This window comes from Aquarana catesbeiana, linkage group LG01, assembly GCF_042186555.1.
Source record: "Aquarana catesbeiana isolate 2022-GZ linkage group LG01, ASM4218655v1, whole genome shotgun sequence".
Lineage (NCBI taxonomy): Eukaryota > Metazoa > Chordata > Amphibia > Anura > Ranidae > Aquarana > Aquarana catesbeiana.
In genome coordinates this window covers 330,722,284-330,749,004 of record NC_133324.1, presented here as the reverse complement: position 1 = coordinate 330,749,004, position 26,721 = coordinate 330,722,284, and the positions used below count along the sequence as shown (strand labels likewise).

Here is a 26,721-nt window from a genome sequence, read left to right as displayed (position 1 = left end):
GCATTGTCTACAGGACAAGTCAGGCTATTATTTACGGAGGAAATGGCGGCATCAATAGCCGGTATTCCCCACATTTTAATAAACTTTTCTTCCATCGGATAAAGTGTTGAAAACTTTCTCGGCGGAAAAAAACGTTTGTCTGGGTGATCCCACTCAGAATAAATAAGCTTTTCAAGTAAAGTATGAACAGGAAAAGCATGTGCTGCTTGGAAAGGTTTCAGTGACCCCAAAGCAGAAGAGGATTCTTTAGCAGTTTCAGGTATGGGCAACTTAAATGTGGAGCGGACCAATCCAGTGAGGATCTGCACTAAGACTTTCTCCTCTTGGGAAGTCGCAGAGGGTCCCTCTCCACCTGAATCCTCCGAAGAGGAATCATCCATCCCATCCCGATCCTCTGAAAGGGATTCATCTCCTTTATCCCAGAGCTCCTCTGTCTGAGGGTCTTGGGGAACAGAGGAAAGCCTAGTGCGTTTTCTTCCACTGAGTGAAGACGTAATCACGGCCATTAATCTTTCCTCTAGACCATTAATGGTTGAGGAAAAAACCTCTTGTGTAATATATACAGGGGCTGAAGTGCCAGAAGCAGGTGTAGCCCCTGACCCCGATGGCTCTCCCTGGCTAGCCGTCCCTGGCCCATCTTTAGGGGGGGAGGATGCTGCCGACAGGGGGCCCTCAGAACCTGAACGAGATCCCCTAGTGTCTCTGGTTCCTGGGGTGCTTGAACCTCTTCTACCCATAGTGCAAAGCAACAAGGTGTGAGGTATACAAATGAACACTGCCCGCTGAGCGATGTAGTCTGGCTAAAAGCCTTGCTACCCAATGCTCAGTCTGGTGTTACTTCAGTAAATGCTGCCTAAGAGAATGCCTGTGTCCCACCTTACATGCGACCGTCAGCTCTGTGTCTCTCAGAAGGCTGAGTGCACCTGTACAGAGTGCCTCTAATAGCCTGCAGCTGGCCTGAGTGGGAGTCTAAGCACCTGTGCTGACGTCCCGCCCCCTCCTCTACCGCCCCCCCCTCGAGTTTTGAAAAAAACGAGCGCTTCCCGCGCTGCCGACTCTCCTGTCATGCTTCCGGAGAAAGGCTGGGGATGGGGGGGGGGGAGGCTGGTAACAAGATCTGCCTGAACGGCTATCTTGAGAGATGGTGGCCATTAGGCCGCAGAGCCCGGGTGGTATAACCACTTTCTAGACCCCTGTGGCCCCTCTCTAGCCTGGGGGGGGAACATTCAAACATGAGAAATCCCCCTTTCCACCTTACCTGTTTGCAGCCTGCTTGATACGCTGGGACATAAACAGCGATTCCAACACCTGAGACAGAGTCAGCATGTGTAGGTTTGTGCTCTTGGCAGCCCCCGGTGGTCACAATAGGCATAGCATGCATTTACCTTACAGGAGAAAAGCCACTAGAACTCAAAAATTCTGTGGAATCTCCTCTTACCTTATCCAGCCGCAGGGTGCTGTTTACACAGACCCAATCTTCACCTCTCACGGTGGGCTCCGTTTGAAAAAAACGTCAGAGACTGGGGCCCCCATCAGTAGGGGGATCCAACAGTTCTGGGACCGTAAAGCACCTCGCCAGAAATTAGGAAGTTTAAAGCCATTTTCTGATCTGCGGGGTCCAGCTCTCTAAAAAGAGAAGCATTACGGGTAAAACCTTGTTTCTTCGGACACGAGGCCCGGGTACCATTCAATTCGGCCATGAAAAGACACTTTGAATGGATCCGGTTCGCCTGGCTTGCCCCAGTATAGGATATCAGGATATTCCCTTTGGAGCTCAGCACAGGACATCTTTACACGTCCATCACCTAAGACACTGGCGTAAAAACTGAGGTATCCCTGCAAGGGGGAGGGATTATATAGGGGGTTGAACTTCCTGATAGGGTGTGCCAGTGTCCAATCACCAGTGATACCTATATAACCCATCAGTAATTACTGTGGCTCTGTGTCCCGTGATGTTCGAGAAAGAAACATCCGTTTTTCGAATCTGAGCAGTCGCTTTCAAGTAGACTGACTTCTCTCACTACATCAAGCGAATGTAGTGACTTTTCTTCCGTAGAGCAGGGTTCTGGAAAAAAAAAATGAAGGTAGAACAATATCCTGGTTTAGATGAAAACCTGACACCACCTTCGGTAGAAAGTTAGGATGAGGACGCAATACTACCCTATCCTTGTGAATAATTAAATATGGATCTTTACAAGAAAGATCAGCCAACTCTGATACCCTTCTTGCAGAAGATATGGCCACCAGAAAAAAAAAACTTCCTTGTCAAAAGGACCAAGGGAATATGTTGTATCGGCTCAAAAGGCTGTTTTTGTAATACTGACAAAACTAAATTCAAGTCCCAAGGATTGAGGGGTGACCTAACCGGTGGATTAAGCCGCGTTACCCCCTGTATAAAACTAAGGACCAAGGAATGCGAAGCAAGTGGTCATTGAAACAATACCGATAAGGCCGAGACCTGGCCTTTGATAGTACTCAAGGCCAGCTTCATCTCTAACCCTACTTGCAGAAAGGCAAGGATTCTACCCATGACATACTTTCTAGGATGCCAACCCCTGGATTCACACCAGGAAACATATGCCTTCCAGACTCTATAACAGTGATAGCGAACCTTCGCACTCCAGACGTTTTGGAACTACATTTTCCATGATGCTCATCTACACTGCAGAGTGCATGATCATGGGAAATGTAGTTCCAAAACATCTGGGGCGCCAAGGTTTGCCATCACTGCTCTATAATATGACTCTGGAAGCTGGTGTCCTTGCATTAACCAAGGTAGATACAACAGACCCTGACAGCCCACGCTTCTTCAGAATGTGGGTTTCAATAGCCAAACCATTAAATTTTGCGTTTGTAAGGTAGGATGGAATACCGGACCCTGCAAAAGCAGGTCTGGACATGATGGTAGGGTCCTTGGGTCCCCTACTGTCATATTTACAATCTCTAAATACCAAGATCTTCTGGGCCGTGCAGGGGCTGCAAGAACCACCGACTTCCTTTCCTGCTTGAGCCTGCAAAGTCGTGGAAGCAGCGGAATAGGAGGGAATGCATAAATAAGTGAAACTGGATCCCACGGGGTCACCTAGGCATCTGTTCCACATGTGAGTGGATCCCTTGTTCTTGACACAAAGTTGTCGATCTTCCTGTTGAACCTGGACGCAAATAGATCTATGTCCGAGATGCCCCATCTCTGGCATATTGCCAGGAAGATATCGGGGTGAAGAGACCTTTCCCCCAGAAACAACTGCTGGCGACTGAAGTAGTCCACCTGCCAATTCTCTATCCTTGGAATGAAGACTGCCGATAGGCAAGGTACATGGTTTTCTGCCTAAGTAAGGATATGGTTCACCTGTCTCTGGGCCGCATGACTTCTTGTGCCCCCCTGGTGATTGATATAGGCCACTGCCGTGGCATTGTCGGATTGGATCCTGACAGGACAATTCTGCAATCAGAATGTCCAGGCCCTCAAGACCATGCGTGCCGCCCAAATCTCTAGAATATTGATGGGTAGTCGCCTCTTCCAGGACTGCTCCCCAACCCGAAAGGCTGGCATCTGTTGTTCCTTCATACCAGTTACCTGGAAAGTGGTATTTCCTTTTCTGCAGATTCTTGGTTAACCACCACCAACTGTGGCTCTGGCATACCTTTGGAGACAGACGCATTGGGAAGTCTAAGGCTTGGACCCCTTTTGTTCCAAGCAGATAGGATATTGTTTTGCAGCAGTCTCCAATGAAACTGAGCATAGCGAACAGCTTTGAACAAAGCCACCATCTTCCCTAACAACCTCATGCATAGGCGAATAAGAGGGTCCTTCTTCGCCAGCTCCTTTATGGCGCTGATCTTTGCTTGGGGCTAAAATACCCTTTTCTGGTCTGTATCTATGATCAGACCTAAGTATTCTAGCCTTCTTAATGGTTTTAAGGAAGACTTCTCTAGGTTGAGGATCCAACCTAGGTCTTCCAGGTAGTTGACTGTGGTTACCACGCTTTTGTCTAAGCAGGCTACCGACCTGTCTAGGTATGCTATAACTGTTATACCTTAAGCCCTTAGTCTGGCCAGAGGAGGGGCCAGAACTTTTGTAAACACCCAGGGTGCAGTAGCTAGACATAAAGGCAAGGCTACAAACTGAAAATGGAGCTTTTCTACCTCAAAACATAGATATTTCTGGTGAGCGGGGAAACTAGGCACATGCAGGTATGCATCCTTGATGTAGATTGACGCCAGAACTTCTCCTTGTAGGATGGAGACTACCGATCGGATTGATTCCATGCAAAACGAGCGGATATTCAGGAATCGGTTCAGATCCTTGAGATCTAGAATGGGTCTGACATCTCCATTTGGTTTTGGCACCGTGAAGAGGTTTGAATAAAACCCCAACCCCTGCTCTTCCATGGGGACCTCCATGATCACCTTTTGAGACAAAAGCCGATCTAATGCTTGAAATGTTTTTTTTCCTCTGGATCTTTGGGGACGTTTGACCTCAGAAAACGAGGAGACTGGAACTCCCAGAAATCTAGTTTGTAACCTAGAGCTACTGTGCAGACCAACCATCTGTCCCAAAACTCTTCCTGCCAGACCCTTGAGAACGGTAGAAGTCCCCCCCCCACCTCACGCAAGCGGGGGCACCCTTCATAAAGAGGCCTTAGCATACTGCTTTGTAGGTTTCCTTCCCCAGGACTTCTTCTTTCCCTGGGGTTGACCCTGAGGTTTACCTCTTGAACCTGACGGAGGAGACAATCGCAACTACTTAGAGGCTGATGCCCCTGGCCCAGTAGTAGGATCCCGTTTAAATGAAGGACATTTACTCCTTTTCTTAACTGGCAAAAGGGTACTTTTTCTACTTGAAATTTTCTGGATGCATTTGTCCAAATCATCCCTAAACAGCCATTCACCAAGGAAAGGAAAACCAGCCATGAGTTTTTTGCAACTTTTCAACCACAAGATCCTACGCATATGCACAAGTACAAGCGTAAGGCGTGAAGCCTGAAGAATAGAATCTCTAATAGCATCAATTGCAAAACATAATGCAGTTCAGCTAAATCCCGGGCCTGCTGATCAGGAAAGACCTTGAGTACTTGCCTCAACTGGTCCTTCAGGGATTGACATACACCTATTACTGCCACTGCAGGCTGAGTCACTGATCCTGCCAAAGAAAACAATCTTTTTAACAGGAATTCCAATTTTATTCCAACTTTTATCGGTTGGATCCCTAAACATTTGAGTGTTGTCTACTGTTAATTAATTTTTTATTCACAGAGGATATAGCAGCATCAATTGCCGGTATATTCCACTTTTTTGTGAATTTTATCTCCATAGGATAAAGTGCTGAGAACTTTTTAAGGGGGGAGAAAATGCTTATCTGGGTGATCCCACTTAGAATACATAAGCGGTTCCAGCAATGGATGGACAGGAAAGGCATGCAAAGCTTGGGGAGGCTTTAGGGAACCCAAAGAAGAAGTGGGCCTTCCAGCCGACTCATTTAAGGGTAGCTTAAATGTGGAGCGAACCATTTCTGTAAAAGATTGTACCAGCAATTTCTCAGATTGTGAAGCTGAATAGGGTTCTTCCACAACCGATTCCTTGGAAGAGGAGTCAGCCTCTTCACGGTCCCCTGAGGGGGCCTCATCATCCCCCGCCCACCGATCCTCTGCTTGAGGGTCCTGGGCGGTAGAAGGGGACCTATCGCGTTTTCTCCCATTCTGGGATGAAGCAATTAGAGCAGCCAACCTTTCCTCCAACCCCAAGTCTGAGGAGAAAACATCCTCAGTAATGTAGACAGGGGCTGAAGTGTTGGAAACAGTTGCAATACTTGACAGACCCGATGGCTCACCCTGATCAGCTACCCCTGGTCCTTCAGGGGAGGATGGCATTGCTGAGGTGAGACTAGGGTCCTCAGACCCTAAGGGTGATACCTTTGGTCCCCTTTTTGGGGTATTTATACCTCCCCTTCTAAGCACAAACGCAGAGGTACTGCAAAAAAAAAAAAAAAAAAAACACACCAACTGCTGAGCAATAGTACAGCAACTGTCGCTGCTATTAATGCTCAGCCTGATGCTGGGTAAATGTGCCTTGGGGAATGTCTGTCTCCCACACTCACATGCCCCCATCTGCTCGTGTCCCTCAATCAGCCAAATGAGCCTGGCAATGGAGACTTTATAGCCTATGCTGTCCTGCGCTGTGACACTGAGCCGCGCTAAGCCACGCCCTTTATTTTCTTAATATGCCCCCTTCTTTAAAAACTGATTCCCGCTCGTGTGGGCATCCAATCGGATCGGCGTGTGGGGGGCCGGGGAGGAAGGAGAGCAAGGAGGAAGAGAAGGAGAGCCCCTGCTGCTAAGGGTGGTGGAACAGGGAGTGGAGTGGCAAACCGCCCGAGTCCCTCTGCCTGCTCCTGGAGAGGGGGAAGAGAAAACACTGCCCAGGTGGGGGTAGTTACGAAGAAAAAAAAAAAAAAAAAAAAAAAAAAAAAAAAAAAAAAAAAAAACACCCTCCAACATCTTACTGGAGGCTAGGAACGGATAAGCTGGAGGAAGTCTGCAGCTTCTGCTGACACAGAGCGAGATCTGGAAGCATGCAACATTTACTGCAAGCAGAAATCCATAAAAAAAGTCTTTAAATTCCTTAGGAATCTCTACCTTTTCCCGCCGCAGGATTCTGTGGTACAACCAAACAGACCCAATCTTCACCCATCACGGCAGGCTCCGTTAAAAAAAACCTTCAAGGACTGGGCGGGGTTCCACTCCCTTGGACCTGTATAGCACCCTGCCTGAAAGCCCTATGGTATTGTAGCATGACCAAAGCCCTGGATCCCAGGGTCTAGCTCTCAAAGAGAAGCGTTACAGGCAAAACCTTGTTTCTTCCGCCATGAGGCCCAGGTATCAGCCACCTTGGCCTCAATGGCACTTTGGATGGATCCGGTTGCATAGCTTGCTCCAGCAAGTATTACTCCAGTGGAGCTTCTGCATAGCACATCTTTACTTGTGACCAACACCTTAGACACTGCCAAAAAAAAAAAACTGAGGTACTCCCGGTAATGGGAGGGGTTATATAGGGAGTAAACTTCCTGTCTTAGGGTGTGCCAGCGTCCATCACCTAAAGGTGGTCTATATACCCACATAGTTATTACTATGGCGCTCGGTGTCCCGTGATGTACTATAAAGAAATACCTAGGGGTCCATTTATTAACATGTGTAACATGTGTGAAATGACAGTTTCTATTTGTTTCCTTTTGCAAGCGAATGTCATATTACCTAACGTTTAATCAAAATATCCAGGTTGGCCCAAACTATTTAAAAGGATATTAAACATTAGAGAACAGTTTTAAAGCACAATGCCAGGAAAAAAAAAAAAAATTCTAAAACAGCATGTGCTCAGACTGCCCCTGGTTATCTTACAAATTTTATATTCGTTGATGCCAGATAGCACCAACAGTGTTTTTTTTTTTTTTTCTTGCCTGAAACAGAGCCAAAGACGAAGAGGACTCCTGTGCAAGCCACTCGGCAGCCGCCCTAGAAATGGGTGAACCGGCTCCATAGAGAGCTGGTCACAATCTCCTGTCATGCAAGATTGATGCGGGGAAATCCACATCCAATTCGCATTAGTGTGAACCCAGTCTGAAGCGAAGCTCCAGTCTCCTTGCTGGTTTTCTTGAAAAAGCACCCCATGATTCTCTTCATTTGCACAATATAAACAGGATACTGTTATAAGTGTATTTCTTCTTACTTACAAATATGACATCTATATCATAGGATCAAGGCAGACAGGCTACGGTCATTATATTAGTGTGGGCATCTGAAGTCCACTCCTACTTGCTTCCGGGATTCTGTGCAGCTGCCTATCCACCATGCACATCCCAATCTCGCGCCTGCGCAGTAGGGACACAGCACGGCACACCGTGTTTGCAGGTTGCCATAACAATGGTGGCGGCGGCAGAAGTTCCTGCCCCATTTCTATGGCAACCTGTCAGTCAAGACAGAATCTGGAAGGAAGTCAAGCAAGGTTCAAAGGCTCCCGGCATAGATAATGCAGATATCCCAGGAGTCCTAGCAAATCACTCAATGACGACATTGTCTAGGCAGCCGGGACTGGAAGTGCAGACTACATAAAGAAAATTAAGGTATTTAGAAAATGAATAAATAAATATTTGCCATTGCAGACTGTTCTACGGGTGGGCATTGTGTTGAAAGAAGCTTGAAGAAATGGGTGGAACTCCACTTTAACGTAACCTCCAGCCCTGGAAAGTTTCACCTCCTTCATGATCAGGCCATTTTTTGCGATACAGCACTGCGTTGCTTTAACTGAAAACTGGGCGTTCATGCAACGCTGTACCCAAACAAAATGTATTTCCTTTTTTCCCACAAATGCACAGATAGAGCTTTCTTTTGGTGGTATTTGATCACCTCTGCCGTTTTTATTTTTTGCGCGAAAAAAAAAAAAAAAAAAAAAAAAAAAAGGAACTTTGAAAAAGAAAAATATTTTTTACTTTCTACTATAAAAACATATCCAATAAAAAAAAAAAAAAAAAAAAAATTTCTTCATCAATTTACACCAATATGTATTCTGTTACATATTTTTCGTGAAAAAAAAAAAAAAAAAACCCCAATAAGCGTATATTGATTGGCTTGCACAAAAGTTATCACATCTACAAACTATGGGATATTGTTAGGCCATTTTTATTTTTATCAGTCATGGCGCTGATCAGTGGTTTTTATAGGGACTGCGACATAGCGGCGAACAAATTGAACACCGAGTTACATTTTTTGGGGACCAGTGACACCAATACAGTGATCAGTGCTAAAAAAAAAAAAAAAAAAAAAAAAACAACATGATAAATTACACTGTCAGGGATGGGGTTAACATCAGGGGCAATCAAAGGGTTAAGTGTGCTCCTAGGGAGTCATTTCTAACTGTGTGGGGGATGGTTTAACTGTAGGAAGAGAGAGATCTGTGTTCCCAATCAGCATTAACACAAGATCTCTCTCTTCCTCTCTGACAGAAAGGCGGTCTGCCTTGTTTACATAGGCAGACTGCTGTTCTGCCTCTTCAGTGAACGATCTGCGGATCCCGGCGACCATCACAGCCGCCAGACCCGATGACTGGCTCCAACTGTAAAATCACAGCGGGAGTGGGTCACTGGGGGAGCACGCCCCAGACCCTGAGGAGGAAACCATGTACAGGTACATTGTTTCACGCAGTCGGAAGAGGTTAAAGCCTTGAATTTTTTGTTCATTCAATACAAGGCACTCTTTTACTGGATGAGGGGAGGAGAGACAGGTAAATGACAGGATCTCCCTTCATCCATTTACAGAACACACTGCATTCTGTGAAAAGACTAGACTTTTAGTCAAGCCCTTCAAACAGCAGCATATCTTGTTGTCATGTTGCTAGAGGGGTACAATTCAAAGGTGGAATGTTCATGTTCTTGGAAACCCCTTTGGCAGCAGCTACATATTGTTTGAGGACAAAATATTTTTCCTGTAGAACTAAACCTTACAGGGCTCTGTACTGTCATTCACCAAGCTGGGACCTGCTGACCAACTTGTGCTATACCAAATCACAGCACAGATGGGGTGGCGGGTGTACGTGCGCGCATGACCCCCTACCTGAAAACGCTGGATCATGTACGTGTTCCAGTGCAGAGTAGTCATCCTGTCACAGTATTTTTGGAACGGGCGGTCTGCAAGTGGATATTTACCTGAATCTGGCATTTTGGCTATAAACTCAGCCTGTAGCACAGATGCTTTTTTTCTCAACTCCCTATCTTCCATAGGGCGTTTTCTGCTCCATAGGTAGTTTTTTAAAGAAGCAGCATGCTCTTCCATACCTTGGATATGGCATTCTGAAATTGAAAAATAAATTAATGAAAGCACGAGGAAACATTCCCCTCTCTACCAAAGACAATAGTGCACTCTGCAAAATACTATTATTCAAATGTCTTTGGCATTCAAGGAATACAATTACAGAATAGTACTAATAAATAGTAAAAAGGATTAAATAGAAAATAGTACTAATAAACAGCAAATCGTAAAATCAGATCCAACAGTGGTACATTCCTTTACTGGGTTTATACATGGCAAAATAATAATATTAAAGCAACACTTGCTTTTCAGAATATAACTGGCTGCATCTTCAGCCTCCTGTGGCAGATGGACTATATTCATGCGTAAGATTCCTGGGTGCTTGCGGTGAGGACCCTTAGACAAGAAATCTGAGGAGTTGTCAAGCTGAGGCTTTCCAGAAGCTGCAGAGCTTAATGCCTGTGTTGGGGGAAAAAAAAAAAAAAAAAAAAAGGAAGGAGAGAAACAGTCCACTTTAGAACTCCATAGTTCAGAAACCGAAAGTCTAGAAGAGCTGTTGACTAAAGTATGTTACCATATATTGTCGAATATCAGTTAGGATATTTTACACCAGAATGCACAATCTGTGTGCTCTGGAAGAGTACGGGTTAGTTTGTGAAAGCTATAAGCAACTCAAGATTTGCTTTTGTGCTTCAGTAAAGAAAAAAAAAAAAAAAAAAAAACACATGTTGCAATTGTTTCAAAAAAGTTGCTACAACATACATAATGGTTAAACAAACCAAATGAAATTAAGCCCTGGTTCACATTGATGCGATTTGGCAGCTATTGCCTGCAATGGAACTGTGAAAATCGTTGCAACGCCGACTTTGCAGCGCCCCACCAATTCCTAAAAGTAGTTTCTGTACTACTTTTAAAGATTTCAGGTGCGATCTGTGCAGAAAACTGCAGAAGAGAAAGAGGGAGGAGAATAGGAAAAAGGGAGGAAAAGGGAAAACACCAATAGGTACAGGGATTTAACATGTGGACAGGATTTTAATAAAGATGAAATTAAAGAATTAGATAAGGGGCTTAAAGTATGCCCCCGTGAAAAATCAGAATAAAATTGCTACTTATATACACATACAGAAATTTGTGAGTACTTTGAATCAAAAAGAGTACTTTTTATCTAAACCAGACACTAGGCCCCCTCAGAGAGAGACAGGTTGTCATTCAGTTATGAAAAACAAATCGGTGTTTAATTCCCTGATAATAAATTAATTGATGTTTTTAGGAACATGGTAGTGGAAGACTTGGAAAATTTGAAAATTAGAACTATTAATCCTCCTCAGTGGTTAAAACAGGGAATTAAGAGTATTGAACAAAATAAAGGTGTGGTTAAACATCCTGCGGGTAAGGGCTGGGGGGGGTTGTTATGAGTAAACAGTACTATCAGGAGGAGATGAAGAGACAGTTGCTCGATCTAGATACTTACACACTGTTGTATGGTAACCCTATAGCTTGTAGAATGCCCATAATTTATTTCCTGCCCAAGATACATAAGGACCCTGTTAGACCCCAGGGCAGACCGATTATCAATGGCATTGAATCGATTTGCTCGAGGCTGGGTCAGTGTATCAACTATTTTTTACAGCCTCTAGTTACACAGATGGGAGGCCTATACCAAAGATACCAAACCTGTTATCCAATTTTTGGAGTCTCTGGATGATTTAGGACCTTGCATTCTAGCCACGGCAGATGTTGGCTCGCTTTATACTATCATCGGGCCCTTAGTAGCTCGGATATGACTGACAGTCATCAGAAGTTTATTCTTAAATGTTTTAAGTTCAGTCTTATACAGAATTATTTTTGGTATAGGGCAAATTATTCTTTACAAACTAAGGGGGTAGCCATGGGTGCCAGGTTTGCCCCTAGTGTGGCAAACCCTTTTATGGCTTGTTGGGAAGCAGGAGATGTGCTTTGGGAGCGACCAAGTGAGTTGGTCGTTTACAAAAGATACATGGACGACCTATCGATTGTATGGAAGAGGGACAGATTGTCCTTTGATAGATTCATGCTTAATATGAATAATAACGCTAAAGATATTGTATTATCCTGGACTGTGAGTGAAAATAAAGTAGTGTTTCTTGATCTGGAAATTTTTTTAGACCAAGGCCATTTATGTACTAAGAATTATTGTAAACCCACAGACAGAAATTCTCATCTCCCAATAGACAGCTGCCACCTAAATATTTGGCTTAATAATATTCCTAAAGGCCAGTTCATCAGAGTAGAGAGAAATTGCTCTGATGAATCGATTTATCTCCTTCACTCAGAGGTTCTGGCCAATCGGTTCATTGAAAAGGGTAATGAACCCCTTTCTATTCAGGGAAACCAAAGCGGAGATAGACAGGCAGGTATTGTTACAAGAAGGGAAACAGTGGGTTAACACAATTTTCTGGGTGGCACAGTGGTGTAGTGGATAGCACTTGCGCCTAGCAGTAAGAAGGGTTGCTGGTTCGAATCCCAACCACGACACTACCTGCCTGGAGTTTGCATGTTCTCCCTGTGCCTGTGTGAGTTTCCTCCGGGTACTCCGGTTTCTTCCCACACTCCAAAGACATGCTGGTAGGTTAATTGGATCCTGTCTACTTGTCACTAGTATGTATGAATGTGAGTTAGGGACCTTAGATTGTAAGCTCCTTGAGGGTAGGGACTGATGTGAATGTACAATGTATATGTAAAGCGCTGCGTAAAATTGATGGCGCTATATAAGTACCTGAAATAAATAATAATTTAGATTGGTACTCGATTATAATGTTCATTTTAGGCAGGTTGAGAAATTAGGCAACATTGGAATATTCTGAAGAGGGATAAAATACTGAGTGCAGTTTTGCCTGGTTATTTATATAAAAAGCCCAGACTTTGAAAGACAAGGTAGCTCTAGGTGTGATAGATCCCCCATACATAAGAGAAGTACCCCATTTAGTTTTTTAACAGGGTTCCATGCATGTGGAAGAGGTATGGCATGTCGTCATGCTAGAAATAATATTAAGAAAAAGAAAGAATTCCTTACAACCAGTACTGGAAGAAGTTATCGGGACAAGGATCTGATCACTTGTTCCACTACGGGGGTTATATATATGCTAGAATGTGGATGTGGGCTATAGTATATTGGACCCAGCATGTTCCGGTAGAAGAGCATATTAGGTACATAAAAAAGAGGGTCGTCACTCATAATGTGTCAAAGCATTTTAAATTGGTACATGATAAAAAGCTCAACTCTCTCAAATTTTGGGGGATAGAGTTGGTGAACAAGCACTGGAGGGGGGGCAATTTTATGAGGCAGTTGAGTAGAAGAGAATCGTCTTGGATTTTTAAGCCCATGGTTCTCCATCCCCGTGGCCTCAATATTGACTTAGATCTCTACTGCTTCATAAGTGATAGATGATATTATTTGTGGATATAGTATTTACTTTGAAGGTATCCCTGATGATTATTTCAATCTTCATCTATCTGAAATGTAATGTTTTTTATTCTGAGTTTTATTTATCTGAAATCAAACAGTTTTATTCTGAGCTATTTTTCTTATATACGGTTTAAATTTATTTATTTCAATTTTTAAGTTTATTTTTATCATTTCTTATTTTCATTAAAATGCAATTTTTAATTTTCCATTGTCTTTTTTTTCCCTGTATTTATGAAGGATTATTAAAGTAATTTTTGATCGGTGTCTAGATAGCTGCGATGTGATTAGTAATAGTAGGTGGACTTTGACCTTGTGGTTAGGTGTCCCCCGGAGTAAAGTGCTCATTTCCCTTACCTGCATCACGGATATTCCTGTAGTGGGAAGGTCTATTAGCGGTGGATTAGCTGCTGCTGTGCAATGCCAGTAACAAGGACTATATAAGAGACAGAGTGACGTCTCTAGCCCCACCCCTACTAAAGAAGTCTACGCCTTGACAATACGCGTTTAGGGGGCAGAGCCCATGTGCTGACGTCACACTGCAGCTATCCCGTTTTACTCTGTATCCATGCTTGTACAGCTAACACGGCTTATATTGCCCTATTTGTGAGTATGGTTACTCGTCTGTTCTGAGAATAAATTGCTTTTATATGGAGAGCACTAGATTTTGTATATATATATATATATATATATATATATATATATATATATACATACATACATACATACATGGAGGGTTTGTTAAACCAGTCAGAGGATGTGTATGGAATAGAGGACTTCTGGTGCCAGCATCACGCCAGTCTCTGTTGATATCCCTGTGACTTCACCATTAATATCAACAACACAACCATTAACATACGCATAGTTGGCATGCCTGAAAAAGCTGAAGGGAAAAATCCCACTGATTTCATTGAAGCATGGCTGGCTGATACCTTTGGGAAAAATAACCTAACTCCATTCTTCTCAGTGGAAAGAGCTCACAGGGTGCCATCTAGACCACCGCCACCAGGGGGCCAAGACAGACCATTCCTGTTGAAACTCCTACATTATAAGGACAGGGACATTATACTTCGTCTAGCCAGGCAAAAAGTAGATATGGAGATACAGGGAGCTAAGATCTCTATTTACCCGGACTTTTCAGCTGCTGTACAAAAACAGAGAGCAAAATTTACGGAAGTTAAAAGAAGAATGAGAGCCATACCATTGGTGTACTCAATGTTATACCCTGCTAAGCTGAGGGTGGTGGCGGATGGAGCAGTTCATTTCTTTGATAGCCCAAATATGGCTGTGAATTGGCTAGATCGACACGAAAGACGCCTAAGAGGAGAACCTCGAGGTCAATCACCCGCCTGATGATTTTCTGGAGGGAGAAAATATTTACCTTCAATCCTTTGCTCACGACTGTTTTCATATAGGAGCATTAAGAAGAGGAGTATCTGAGTTTAATTGTTAACTTTTACTTTACGCCGACTACGTCTTGTGCCTTAAAATAAGATCGTAGGGCCCTGGCCCTCACTACTACTACCCCCTGCACAGCCCTGCGGGGCAATTACAAAAGTTCTTTTTCAAGAATGCCTAAGTTCATGGGCAACATGTTTTTTGGTTTTTATGGTTTTTACGTTTGGCTTTTCTGTATTGATTACACTGTTTTTCAATCTGGATTACTCGGATCGCACCTCTGCAAGTGCCCAAGCTGCATGCTTCTGTCTCACTCTGACATAGCTGGAAATAACACATCTCTACACATAGATGATCTCTGTCCACCACCAAGTAATGACTCAAGTAACCTTTGGTCATGGTCGAGGAGGTATTTTGTCTGGGCGGTGAACACCTATAGGCATGACCATCCGGTATTGTACCCCCCAGGATTCAATGAGTAACAAGAGAGACACAATTCTTTCGTGGAACATTAGAGGTTTACATGATCCTACCAAAAGAACTGCATTACTTACTTACCTATCTCAACAGAATCCCACTGTAATTTTTTTACAGGAATCACATCTTACCAGTGACAGTATACATTTATTACGTATGTCTAAATTTCAGCAGCAATACCACTCTACCCATACTAGATACTCTAGGGGAGTGAGTATTCTTTTTTCTAGGTTCACAGCATTTAATAAGCAAGACGCAGAAATAGATGCTGAGGGCAGATATATCTTCTTGATGGGTGTGTGGGAATCTCAAAAATGTATTTTTGCCAATATATATATTCCTCCACCTTTTACACTAACAGTACTGCAATGTTTTGCTAGATTTTTGTCTAAATACCCCCAGTTGCCGGTGTACGTTCTGGGGGATTTTAACAGTGCAATGGATTTATCTTTGGATGTACGTAAAAAATACTGTCCCCAGGGACCTAGAATATACACCCCGCTGGCTAAGTTTCTGGGAGAACTTGGACTGATAGATATATGGCGACGCTCATCTCCTCTGCAGGCCCAGTTCTCCTGTCACTCGCCGACACATTCAACTCTATCTAGAATAGACTACGCTTTTGGGAATGAGTTAATTTGTCGATATGATCCAAAAGTGATATATTTGGCTAGGGGGTTGTCTGACCACTCTCCGGTGCAGCTTAGTCTAAACCTCCAAAAAACTAGTATGCCTGTACACTGGAAACTAAATCCATTTTGGCTCCAATTGTTCACAAACACTGAATATATGCAAATGAGCATTAGCAATTTTCTAGAGGATAATAAACATTCGGCTGCACCTGGGATGGTCTGGGACGCCCTGAAGGCATTTATCAGAGGGATGTGTGTAAGGGAAATTAGTACAATCAAGACCAGGAGCAAACAATGGGCTGAGGATGTGGCTAAAGGGGTAGAAAGAGCAGAGGAGGTATTTCTGAAGGATCCTAACTCTGATAATGAACGGCAGTGGATAAATGCGCAGAAATTATCCCGCTCTGTACACCTGCAACAAGCTAATAATAAAAGATTTTTTACAACCCAAACATATTTTGAGGAAGGAGAGAAAACTGGGCACATGCTGGCAGTGATAGCTAGATCACAAAACCCCTCTCAAATTATACATAACATAAAAACTAAATCGGCATTGCTAGTGTCTGATACACCGTCCATACTGCAAGAATTTTCATTCTTTTATCAGGATTTATATTCCTCAAAAGTTTCTTACTTAGAGGAAGAGCTGACACAGTTTTTGGAATCCATTACACTACCCAAACTCCAGAGTTTAGATAAAAAACTTCTAAATGCACCTCTCTCCCTAGAAGAAATACAACTTGCTATGGCCACGTTCCCCAATTCAAAAGCTCCAGGTAGCGACGGTATACCGATCGAACTATATAAAAAGTTTGGAGGAATACTCTTGCCAGAATTACTACACACACTCACAGAAGCAATTAAAGCTGATTCTTTGCCGGGATCTATGTATGAGGCGGTGGTAGTGGTAATTTTAAAACCGGGGAAAGAACCGGATCAACCAGAATCATACAGACCCATTTCACTTTTGAATACGGATCTGAAACTTTTTACAAAAATTATTGCCATGAGGATTTCCAAAGTGGTGTCTAAACTGGTACACCCGGATCAGGCCGGTTTCATACCAAATAGGTCCACGGCAAACAATCTAAGACGTCTCTTTCTTAACATGCAAATACCCACAGATAATCAGGGACAAAGAGCTATACTATCGTTAGATGCCGCTAAGGCATTTGATAGTGTGGAGTGGGAGTACCTATGGAAAGTATTGGCGAAGTTCGATCTTGGGGACACCATAATCTCTTGGATCAAGCTGCTATATAAATCACCTAGGGCCTGTATCAGAATTAATAACACCTTATCATCATCATCATTTGATTTATACAGGGGAACCCGACAGGGCTGCCCTCTGTCGCCTTTACTTTTCGCTCTGGCTGTTGAACCACTGGCGGCGGCTATAAGGGGAAACACAGAAATAGTAGGCTTTAGGCGGGGAGAAACGGAAGAAAAAATTGCATTATATGCAGATGATGCCCTCTTATTCTTAGGTGACACATCCATTTCTCTGATTAAAATTATGGAACTGATTGGGAGGTTCGGAAAATTCTCCGGATTTAAAATAAATTGGGATAAATCGACAATACTGCCCCTAGACCCATTAGTAGGACCCCTTCCTCAAATAGCCGAACAAATTAAAGTGGTGAATAAATTTAAATATTTAGGCATAATCATACACCCTAATTTGAATCAATATATAAAACTAAATATAGACCCACTCCTCAAAAAATTCAAAGAAAAGCTTGTCAGCTGGACCCGGCTTCCCCTCTCTGTAGTTGGTAGGTGCAATCTAATCAAGATGATTTGGAGCCCACAACTACTTTATGCACTGCACAATGCCTCTATTTGGATCCCTATCCATGTGTTCCGCAGATGTAATACTCTATTCCGAGCACTGATTTGGAGGGGACAAGTCCCAAGAATTAAACTAGAAACATTACAGGAGATGAGGGACTCGGGTGGATTGGCGGTCCCAAACCCATTTTATTATTTTATAGCGGCTCAATTGCAACATTTAACGGGCTGGCTCCACCCTGAGTCTTCTGATCCTATTCGGAACATAGTGAGTACACAACTATCTTGTGATGGTCTTGTGGAGTGCATAGAGGCAGGCGAGTTAGGAGCGCTGATACAGCTCCCCACGCTAATACTCATTGACAAAGTTTGGAACAAAACAAAGCAACATCTCCAATATGACGGATATACAAACTGGTCACGAATATGGAATAATCGTAATTACCCGGAACTTGGCAAGTTGGAGAATTTCTCTAACTGGGGGAAAAAGGGAGTTCAATACATTCCACAATTGTATTATAGAGGGGTTTTACGAGATTTCCAATCAATACGCTCAGAATTTAATTTGCCAAACACCTCATTTTATCAGTATTTACAACTTAGACATGCCATAGCAGCACAAAGCAAAACATCCAAATGGGAACTGGTTAAAACTGGGGTGCTTACACAACTAGTTACGTCATCATCCCGGAAGGGACAAATATCCGCTATATATGGTTCCCTTATTGACCATGTATCTAGGGCTATGACTTTGGGCTGTAGAGGGGGCTGGAGAGAGGACATAGGGGAAATCTCAGACGAGGAATGGAGTAACATTCTAGAGAATGTACTTAAGGTGTCCCTGTGCCCCTCTCAAAAGCTCACTCAATTATTTATTATTCACCGTACATATCACACACCTGAAAAACTACATAAATGGCACAGGAGAGATGATCCACTATGTCCTCGCTGTCTTATTGACAACGGTACACTTATTCATATGTTGTGGAAATGTCCAAAGTTGCAGAGGTATTGGACCTCAGTGATAAACACTATTAACAGTATATGGAATATCAAACTTATAAATGACCCTAAACTTTGTTTACTAGGATGGTTGGATGAAGAACAGTACACTCCTCATACGTACACAGCCATTTTGAGGGCACTATTCTTAGCTAGGAAGCTTATTGCCAGAAAATGGCTATCCACAATGAGCCCTACAGTAACGGAATGGACTGTGGCAGTAAATGATGCTCTAATTAGAGAACAACTCACATATAAGCATAGAGGCTGTCCAAACAAATTTGAAAATATATGGGATCCCTGGCTAGACACACCTGGACTAGCACCATTGAGCTTGGTCCATAATAGAATTTTGGGTGGCAGAGTCCATACAGTAGGAACACCAACATAGAAAATAATATGGAACAAGATACAATGATATTGATCTAGAGATGGAAAATCTTATATTGTACGTGTGATGTCTGTAACTGAAACAAATGTGGAGGTGGCAGATGGGCAGTGCAGAGGCCAATATGTACATAGTTTGCCTAATCTAATAATAGGTATTGTTGACCCCGTTGGGTCCAGCGGAAAGTAAAAGAAGGAAAGGGAACAATACAAAAAGTAATTGGAAAATGAATAATAGAAGTTATATAGAGCAAATAATGATCTGCAAAAATCATAATTATAACAAATGCATCACACAAATGTATCTAACTCAGAGATAACGATTGATAAGTGCATTTATGAGGAATGTCATGATGTATTTGGTCATGTAACACTAATATTGGTTGTTCCTATGTACTATGACATTGAATTTAAACTATGTGCTGAAATGTAACAATTTGATTTACTGTATTCAATGGAATCTTATTTTCAATAAAAAAAAAGATCTGATTTAAAAAAAAAAAAACACCACAACCATTGGTCCCTCTACACATGCCAGAGTCCTGGGTGTAATCCTTGACTCTGACCTCTCCTTCAGCCCCCATATCCAATCACTGGCTAAATCCTGCCGCCTTAACCTCCACAACATCTCCAGAATTCGACCCTTCCTGACTAATGACACTACAAAACAACTTATTCACTCCTTGATTATTTCCCGCCTCGACTATTGCAACTCTCTCCTTAATGGCCTACCCTTAAGCAGGCTATCCCCCCTTCAGTCCATTATGAATGCTGCTGCTAGACTAATACACCTCACTAATCGATCCGTGACTGCTGCTCCTCTCTGCCAATCCCTTCACTGGCTTCCCCTACCCCACCGTGTAAAATTCAAAATGCTAACCATAACATACAAGGCCATTCACAACATCGCCCCCATCTACATCACCATCCTCATCTGCAGATATCGCCCAAATCGCACCCTCCGCTCCTCCCAGGACCTCCTGCTCTCTAGCTCCCTTGTTACCTCCTCCCATGCTCGCCTTCAGGACTTCTCCAGAGCCTCTCCCATCCTCTGGAATTCCCTGCCCCAGTATGTCCGATCAGCCCCTACCCTGTCCACCTTTAGGAGATCCTTGAAAACTCATTTATTCAGGGAAGCCTATCCCACACCCACATAACTGTCCCTGAGCCACCCCCATCAAATCATTCTTTGCAGCTATTACCTTTTGTACCACCACCCCCTCCCTTTAGAATGTAAGCTCTACGAGCAGGGCCCTCCTGTACCTTTTGTATTGAACTGTACTGTAATTGTGTTGTCCCCCTTATACATTGTAAAGTGCTGAGTAAACTGTTGGCGCTATATAAATCTCGTATAATAATAATAATAATATCCCCAGAGTGTAACTGCTTTCTTTGACCCGCTGGTAAACCAGGGGTCAAACTCTGAGGTGAGCAGCCTGATTTATTTTGATTTTTGCACAAGAATGGTGGATCATTTCTTTTTGTCACATATCTGTTTTATCACTTTTTCACAGACTGGAATGTTTTGATAGTTCATGTCTTTATTGATTTTTGAATGAACACTGTATTATTAGTAGCACAGCACTGTTTATATATTTTTATATATTTATAAATAAATTTATAAATATATATTTATATATTTGATTATTCGAGTGGAGTGACACTTTAGTGATAGCAGCTACTTTATTGATCTAATTTGTGCCACATATATTAAAATGATTGCGCTGATTGACTTTTTTCCTTCTGTTTACCATTTTCATTGAAAGTATAAGACAATCCCAAAGTTTGGGTTGTCCCCAGGAATGTAATAGAGGGGTAATCTTTCAATGGAGACACTAGTTCTGGTGACCTGGGGGTCCCCAAGGAATTCCCTTAATTTCCTCTCACTTCCTGTTTGGCTATGGGACAGGAAGTGAAGGGAAATCTCCCTAATGGGACACAGATGGTGAAAAAAAATAATCTGACAGGTTATAACCTTCCCTTGCTCTATCCAAAATGAAAAAAAAAAAAGTTTTGCCCATAGTTCTACTTTAAAGTTCCCTTTAACTGGGAAAAATAGGTAATTTTGAACTTAAAAAAAAAAAATAATGTCAAAGAAGTTCTGCAGCAGTAAGCCGATGTGATTGTATCTGTAGACAGCAGAGAACTCCACTGTCATATGGCCAGTAATACCCCATCACCCCCTTCCCATCAGTGTAAGGATAGAGGTTACAGCACACAGCCCTGGAGGACTGCAACTACCATGTGCACAGCAGACCCTGCTATCGCGAGAGTGCATTCCTACCAACCTACTCCAACAACACAGCTCTGCTATAAAGAGAGAGGAAGGGAGAAGGTGACACCAGGCGCGGTGTGCCATCCCCAGTACTCACCCTCATTTGCTGGAGACGAAAGCGTACCGCTAACATGGTACATTCAGTGTCACAGCTTCACCTGCAAAATACTAAACACCATGCCTCTACTTCCGCCCCGCCTTCACAGCCAATCACCATCCACTACGAAACTCCCCTACCACGTGCGCTACCCCGGCTTCCCATTTATCCAATGGTGAGAAGCCGTCTTATGAGTGACAGCTCAGCCAGCCAGTGACGGGCTTCTATGCGAGCTGGGGCTCAGTGTTGGCCTCTAAACAGTGAGGAAGAGGTGAACATGTCTGGGCGCGCAGGTTCTGCAAGGGAGCGCAAGTCTCGGGGTGAGGGGTGCTGTGTCACACTGCATGTCTGAGTACTTCACACCTTGTTGCAAGATGAATACGCCCTTGTATCTCTCTATAAGCTGCATGTGGCGGGTAGTTGGGGGCACCATTGTAGGCTGGGGGTGGAACTGGCTACTCTGTATTCTGTGCAAATCTAGAATTCTGGTGATAGGGGGCGCAGTTCAGGAAAGTGTGTGTGGAGGGGAGGTGGGGCACCGCATGTGATTGGCCACTTTGACCGCTTCCTGGCGGGATAGCTTAGGTTCAGATTTGTGAACATGCCTGGGCTCATCACAGATAATGGGTCTTCACAGAATTGGATAATGTAATCATATCTATGGGTTATAGAAAGGATAACTTGATCAATTTAATCTGAATTATCCTGATTGGTCTCTCCAGAAAAAATCTGATCCTATTCTATATGATCGCTAGGTGTATGCTGTTCCGATCGGACAGTAAATCTATCAACAATGTGATTGGATTTAAAAGTGTTCCCTGCATGGCCATCATAAGGCTCACCATATACTATACTAGGCATCCCTAATTGGCGGACTGCGGCCCAGTGCCAGACCGAGCCATGTCCTATACGTTAAAGCTGTAATCGTATCACTTTAGGAGCCGGTGTTCTATTTAGAAATGCCCTCTGTCAAAAAATGCCTCTGATGGGTCTGTGCATGCGCAGTACGCAGCTGGCATGACATCAACACGGCGCATGTGCAGATTGTTGGAGGCAGTATCCAACGATCTGCAAAGCACTGAGGGAGAATGTAATTGTCAGATTCTGCGTCGCTGTTGAAGGGTGGGTTTTGTGTGTGTTTTAACCTGCCATTAGACACAGCCAAAACCTGCCATTTAAAGGGGTTGTAAACCTTTGTTTTTTTTTTATTTTATAATAAACATGTCATACTTACCTCCCACTGTGCAGTTCGCTTTGCACAGCGTGGCCCTGATCCTTCTCTTCTGGGTCCCTCAGTGGCCCTGGTAGCTCCTCCCCACATCGGGTGTCCACGTGGAGAAGTGCTCTCCTTGGCTGACTCCTATGCGGGTGCACTCCCAAGTCCAGCTTTTGCGTGTATTCACACAGAATGCAGGAATCTGCCCTGCCCCCTGGTGCTCACGTCATTGGATTTGATTGACAGCAGCGGGAGCCAGTGGCTGCGCTGCTATCAATCTATCCAATCCGGACACAAGACACCAGCTAGAGCTGTTGTGTTCGTTCCCGCCTGGAGAAAGACAGCCTTCAGGTAAGTAAAACGGGGGGGGGCTGCAGCCAGTAGTGTATTTAGATTTTGTGCTGCCCTAGGCCTGACTAAACTCGTGCACCCCCTAATTTAAATATGACCCACCCCTTCCCGTCAAGGCCACATCCCTTGCTGTTTAAGACCCGCCCTGCTGCACCATTGGCAAGATATAACCATGCCTATGGTGCAGCAGAAAACATATAGCACAGTTGCGGAATGCCAGCCGCCCGCATACCGGAAGCAGTGAGGTCACTTTATGGGGGCGCTAGACTAATTAGCCTTTCAGCCCAGTACGCCCCATAAGACTGGCGCCACACTAACAGTGTGGGGACTCCATACCTGCTGCCCCCCTGCAAAGTGCTGCCCTAGGCCTGGGCCTTGTCGGCCTAGGCCAGGATACAGCGTTGGCTGCAGCACTACAGAAGGCATTAAGGTGAAAAACCATGAGGGTTTACAAGCCGCTGTGCAACAGACAGAAAACATGCCGTTCAATACAGCCAAATCACGCCCCGTAACCGTGAGGTAGAATCTGACAATTTCTTCTCTCTCGGCGCTTAGCAGACCGGCGGAAACTGCCTCCGACAATCTGCGCATGCGACGTGTTGACGTCACGCCAGCTGATTAACATATCAGCTGGAGTGACGTTGCGTACTGCGCATGAGCATACCCATCGGAGGCATTTTTCAACAGAGCGCATTTCTCAATGGAACACCGGTCCTTATCCCCAGACATCACCACTGTCATCATCACAGCAGAGCCAACAGTGGGAGGCAGGACAATTTTGGATGGAGGGTGGGAGCTGCCCAAGTTAACTTCTCTAATTAAAGTGTTTCTTAAGGCAGAAGGTTTTTTATCTGAATGCATTCTATGCAACAAAGTGTTACTAAACCCAGGGCCCCGCATTCGCTATATCTGGTCTACCACAGTACACAGAACATGGAAATGTAATTATTTTAGTAAATATAAACTGCTAAATACCTTTTCTCATCAGCAGTATATAGCAGTCTTGTGACTTCTATCATTGTCCGGCTAAGCACTGGTTAAAACTCGTAGGAGGCGTTCTCATTCTCCTCTGACTTTGCTATGATGCTGCAGGACCTCTGACCCTCTTTCTGGATAGTGATGAGTGGACCTGTGGCGATCACATGCATCCTCCCAAGAAAAACAAAACAAACTGAGCATGTGCAGAGTGCCTTCTAGGGCTCTGTTCTATCAGGATATGGATTTATTTATTTACAGTCTGATTTTACTGTTAGTAACACTTTAAGATAAAAAAAACCTGTGTGCAGCAGCCCTCCTAATACCTACCTGAGCCTCATCTCGATCCAGGGATGTTGCACAAGAGCGTCAGCTGTCCAGGGCTCTCCCTCCTGATTGACTGAGACACAGCAGCGGGTTCCATTGGCTCCCATTGCTGCCAATCAAAGTCATTGAGCCAATGAGGAGAACGAGGGGGCGGGGTCAAGCCCGGGTCGGGTGCCACCATAGCAAGCTGATTGCTGTGGGGGCAGAAAGGAGAGACCAGGAGCGTTGGTGGGGGGACCCGAGAAGAGGAGGATATGGGCTGCTCTGTGCAAAACCACTGCACAGAGCAGGTGAGTATAACATGCTTGTGTGTGTGTTTTTTTTTTTTTTTTTTTTACAAAAAAAAAAAGAATTTGGTATCACTTGCCCTTTTTTTTTTTTTTTTTTTTTTTTTATTCATTTTTTGCAGACATGTTTTTTTTTTTTTTTTTGCTAGAAAGTACTGTAAACCATAAAAAAAAAAAAAAAAAAAAAAAATATATATATATATATATATAATGAAAGGATAATAAAACGGTGGTTGCAAATTTTTATGTCACAGGATATTTGCACAATTATTTATCAAATGCATATTTTCAGGAAAAAAATACACTAAAAGGAATTTGCGCAATATTATACCCATTTTTTGGTAAAATATAAAAGATGGGGTTTCATTAAGTAAACAGATACCAAACATGTGAAGCCTTAAAGTGATTTTAAAGTCTTGTTTTTTTTATCTGCTCTGTTTAATGGTTTTGCACAGGGCAGCCCTGATTCTCCTCTTCTCGAGTCCCTCACCGGTGCTCCTGGCCCCTCCCTCCTGCTGAGTGCTCCCACAGCATGCAGCTAGCTTGGGGGGCACCCGAGCTGAGTCGCTGCTCTGTATGTCCATTCAGACACGGAGCTGCAGCTCAGCCCCACCCCCTCTCTCTCCTCATTGGCTTACTGACTTTGACAGCAGCGGGGGGGGGCCAATGGCGCTTCACTGATGTCTCAGCCAATGAGGAGGGAGAGTTCCGGACAGCTGAAACTCTCTCGTGCAACATCGCTGGATCGAGTTGGGTTTAGGTAAGTATTAGGGAGGGGGGAGCTGCACACAGAAGTTTTTTTCATCTTAATGCATAGACTGTGCCCTAAAGATGGTGCTCTCGAGGTTAGGTGTCTGTGTGCTTACTACAAGAGTCCAAACACATGGCACAGATATTTATCCCATCCACTTCTCTAAGTAAAATGAATATATACTGAGGCTTCTGTATTGTAAAATATGCAGTTTACTTTTTAAGGCTTGACCCTTCGCATACATATCACAAATACTGTATATGCTATTTCATTTTGGAGGAAATCAACTTCATCCATAATATAATTACCCTTCTTGGTTCCAGAGGTAAGTTAAAGTGACTCTAAACTGCGTTTTAAAAAAAAAAAAATTTTTTTTTAAGGGTTATCTCAAGAAGTCCCTTCTATTGCTCTCGGCCTCCTCCAAATCACCAAATTCCTTATTTGATGCTGTATTATGACTTCCTGTTAGAGGGTGGCAACATATGTTTTCCCTGGTTCCACTGTATATAGGAATGTAGCCTCCCTCTCTTGCCCACTACCATGATGGACTAGGGACTGTGGCATGTATAGTGGGCATAGAGCAGTGCACTGCTTATTCCAAACGGAAGTGAGGGGGAAAAGGTTTAGGAGCTCACAGAGGACATTACAAGAGAAACACAGTAAAAAAAATGGTTTCAGGAAAAATCGATTTGCAGGGCTAATAAATAGTGGATGTGTGTGGATTCTTTTTGGAGAATAAGGATATTGTTTAGTCTCACTTTAAATCCCTGATGGACTATATGTATCTTCAGTATTTACAGTATAAATCAAACTTATTGCTGTGAAGTGTCATGGATGCTTGCTGAATTAATTTCTGGTTAGTTGTGAGTCACGAGGTAACATGCAGCACTTCTTGCTGTATTAAAAAAATAAAAATAAAATCTTCACTTCCTGGTAGCAGTATCCCAGAAGAGGAAAGTCGAGGCAGATCCTGAGCCAGAAGTTGTTATAAAAACTGAACTTGAAGATGAGAGTTCTGCATCTGCTGAATCTGGAAAAGTCACAGGAAAATCTGCTGTAAAGTCCGAGCTATTGACCCGCTGGGAATGGTTGAATGATGGAGACATGTGGATGGCTTATACTGCTGAGCTCAACAAACAAATTAATCAAGCATTCAGGTAAGATGCCAGACTTCTTTCACTTCTGTTAACAACTGCAATATGCAATATCAGATCCTTTTAAAGGTCAGTTGAACTCTGGGCATAAAAAATTAAATTTGAAGAAAATATTCCTCAAAAGCCACGAGAGATTTACATCCACTGCACAATGAGTGAGAACAGCAGTGATTGGTCATTATTACAGGAAGCTTTTGCACAGAGGTTTTATGCTGTGGATTACTGTGCAGATCTAGAAGAAATACACAAAACGCATCAAGATTTTAAGTAAAAATGCACATGCCTCTTGCATGTAGACAATTTGCTTATCCCAGAGTTCTGCTTTAGAGGTCCGCTGAATCCCACCCTTCCCTTTCATCTAC

The 26,721-nt window shown here is 43.4% G+C and overlaps 2 protein-coding genes across 3 annotated transcripts in view; one reads left to right on the top strand and one right to left on the bottom strand.

The window, feature by feature from the left end:
- The window catches only part of METTL17 (methyltransferase like 17), a 52,506-nt gene extending 31,070 nt beyond the window's left edge, over positions 1–21,436 (bottom strand). For both annotated transcript variants that reach the window (XM_073631340.1, XM_073631351.1), the window contains exons 1-3: positions 21,299–21,436; positions 10,103–10,256; positions 9,695–9,838 (exon numbers count right to left, since the gene is read on the bottom strand). In XM_073631340.1, coding sequence (XP_073487441.1) covers positions 9,695–9,838; positions 10,103–10,256; positions 21,299–21,334 — 334 coding nt within the window. In that variant the 5' untranslated portion in view covers positions 21,335–21,436. The remainder of the gene's footprint in view (positions 1–9,694; positions 9,839–10,102; positions 10,257–21,298) is intronic.
- Positions 21,437–21,507: 71 nt separating this feature from the next.
- Positions 21,508–26,721, top strand: part of PARP2 (poly(ADP-ribose) polymerase 2) — a 73,739-nt gene continuing 68,525 nt past the window's right edge. The window contains exons 1-2 of the mRNA XM_073631328.1: positions 21,508–21,618; positions 26,146–26,362. Coding sequence (XP_073487429.1) covers positions 21,525–21,618; positions 26,146–26,362 — 311 coding nt within the window. The 5' untranslated portion in view covers positions 21,508–21,524. The remainder of the gene's footprint in view (positions 21,619–26,145; positions 26,363–26,721) is intronic.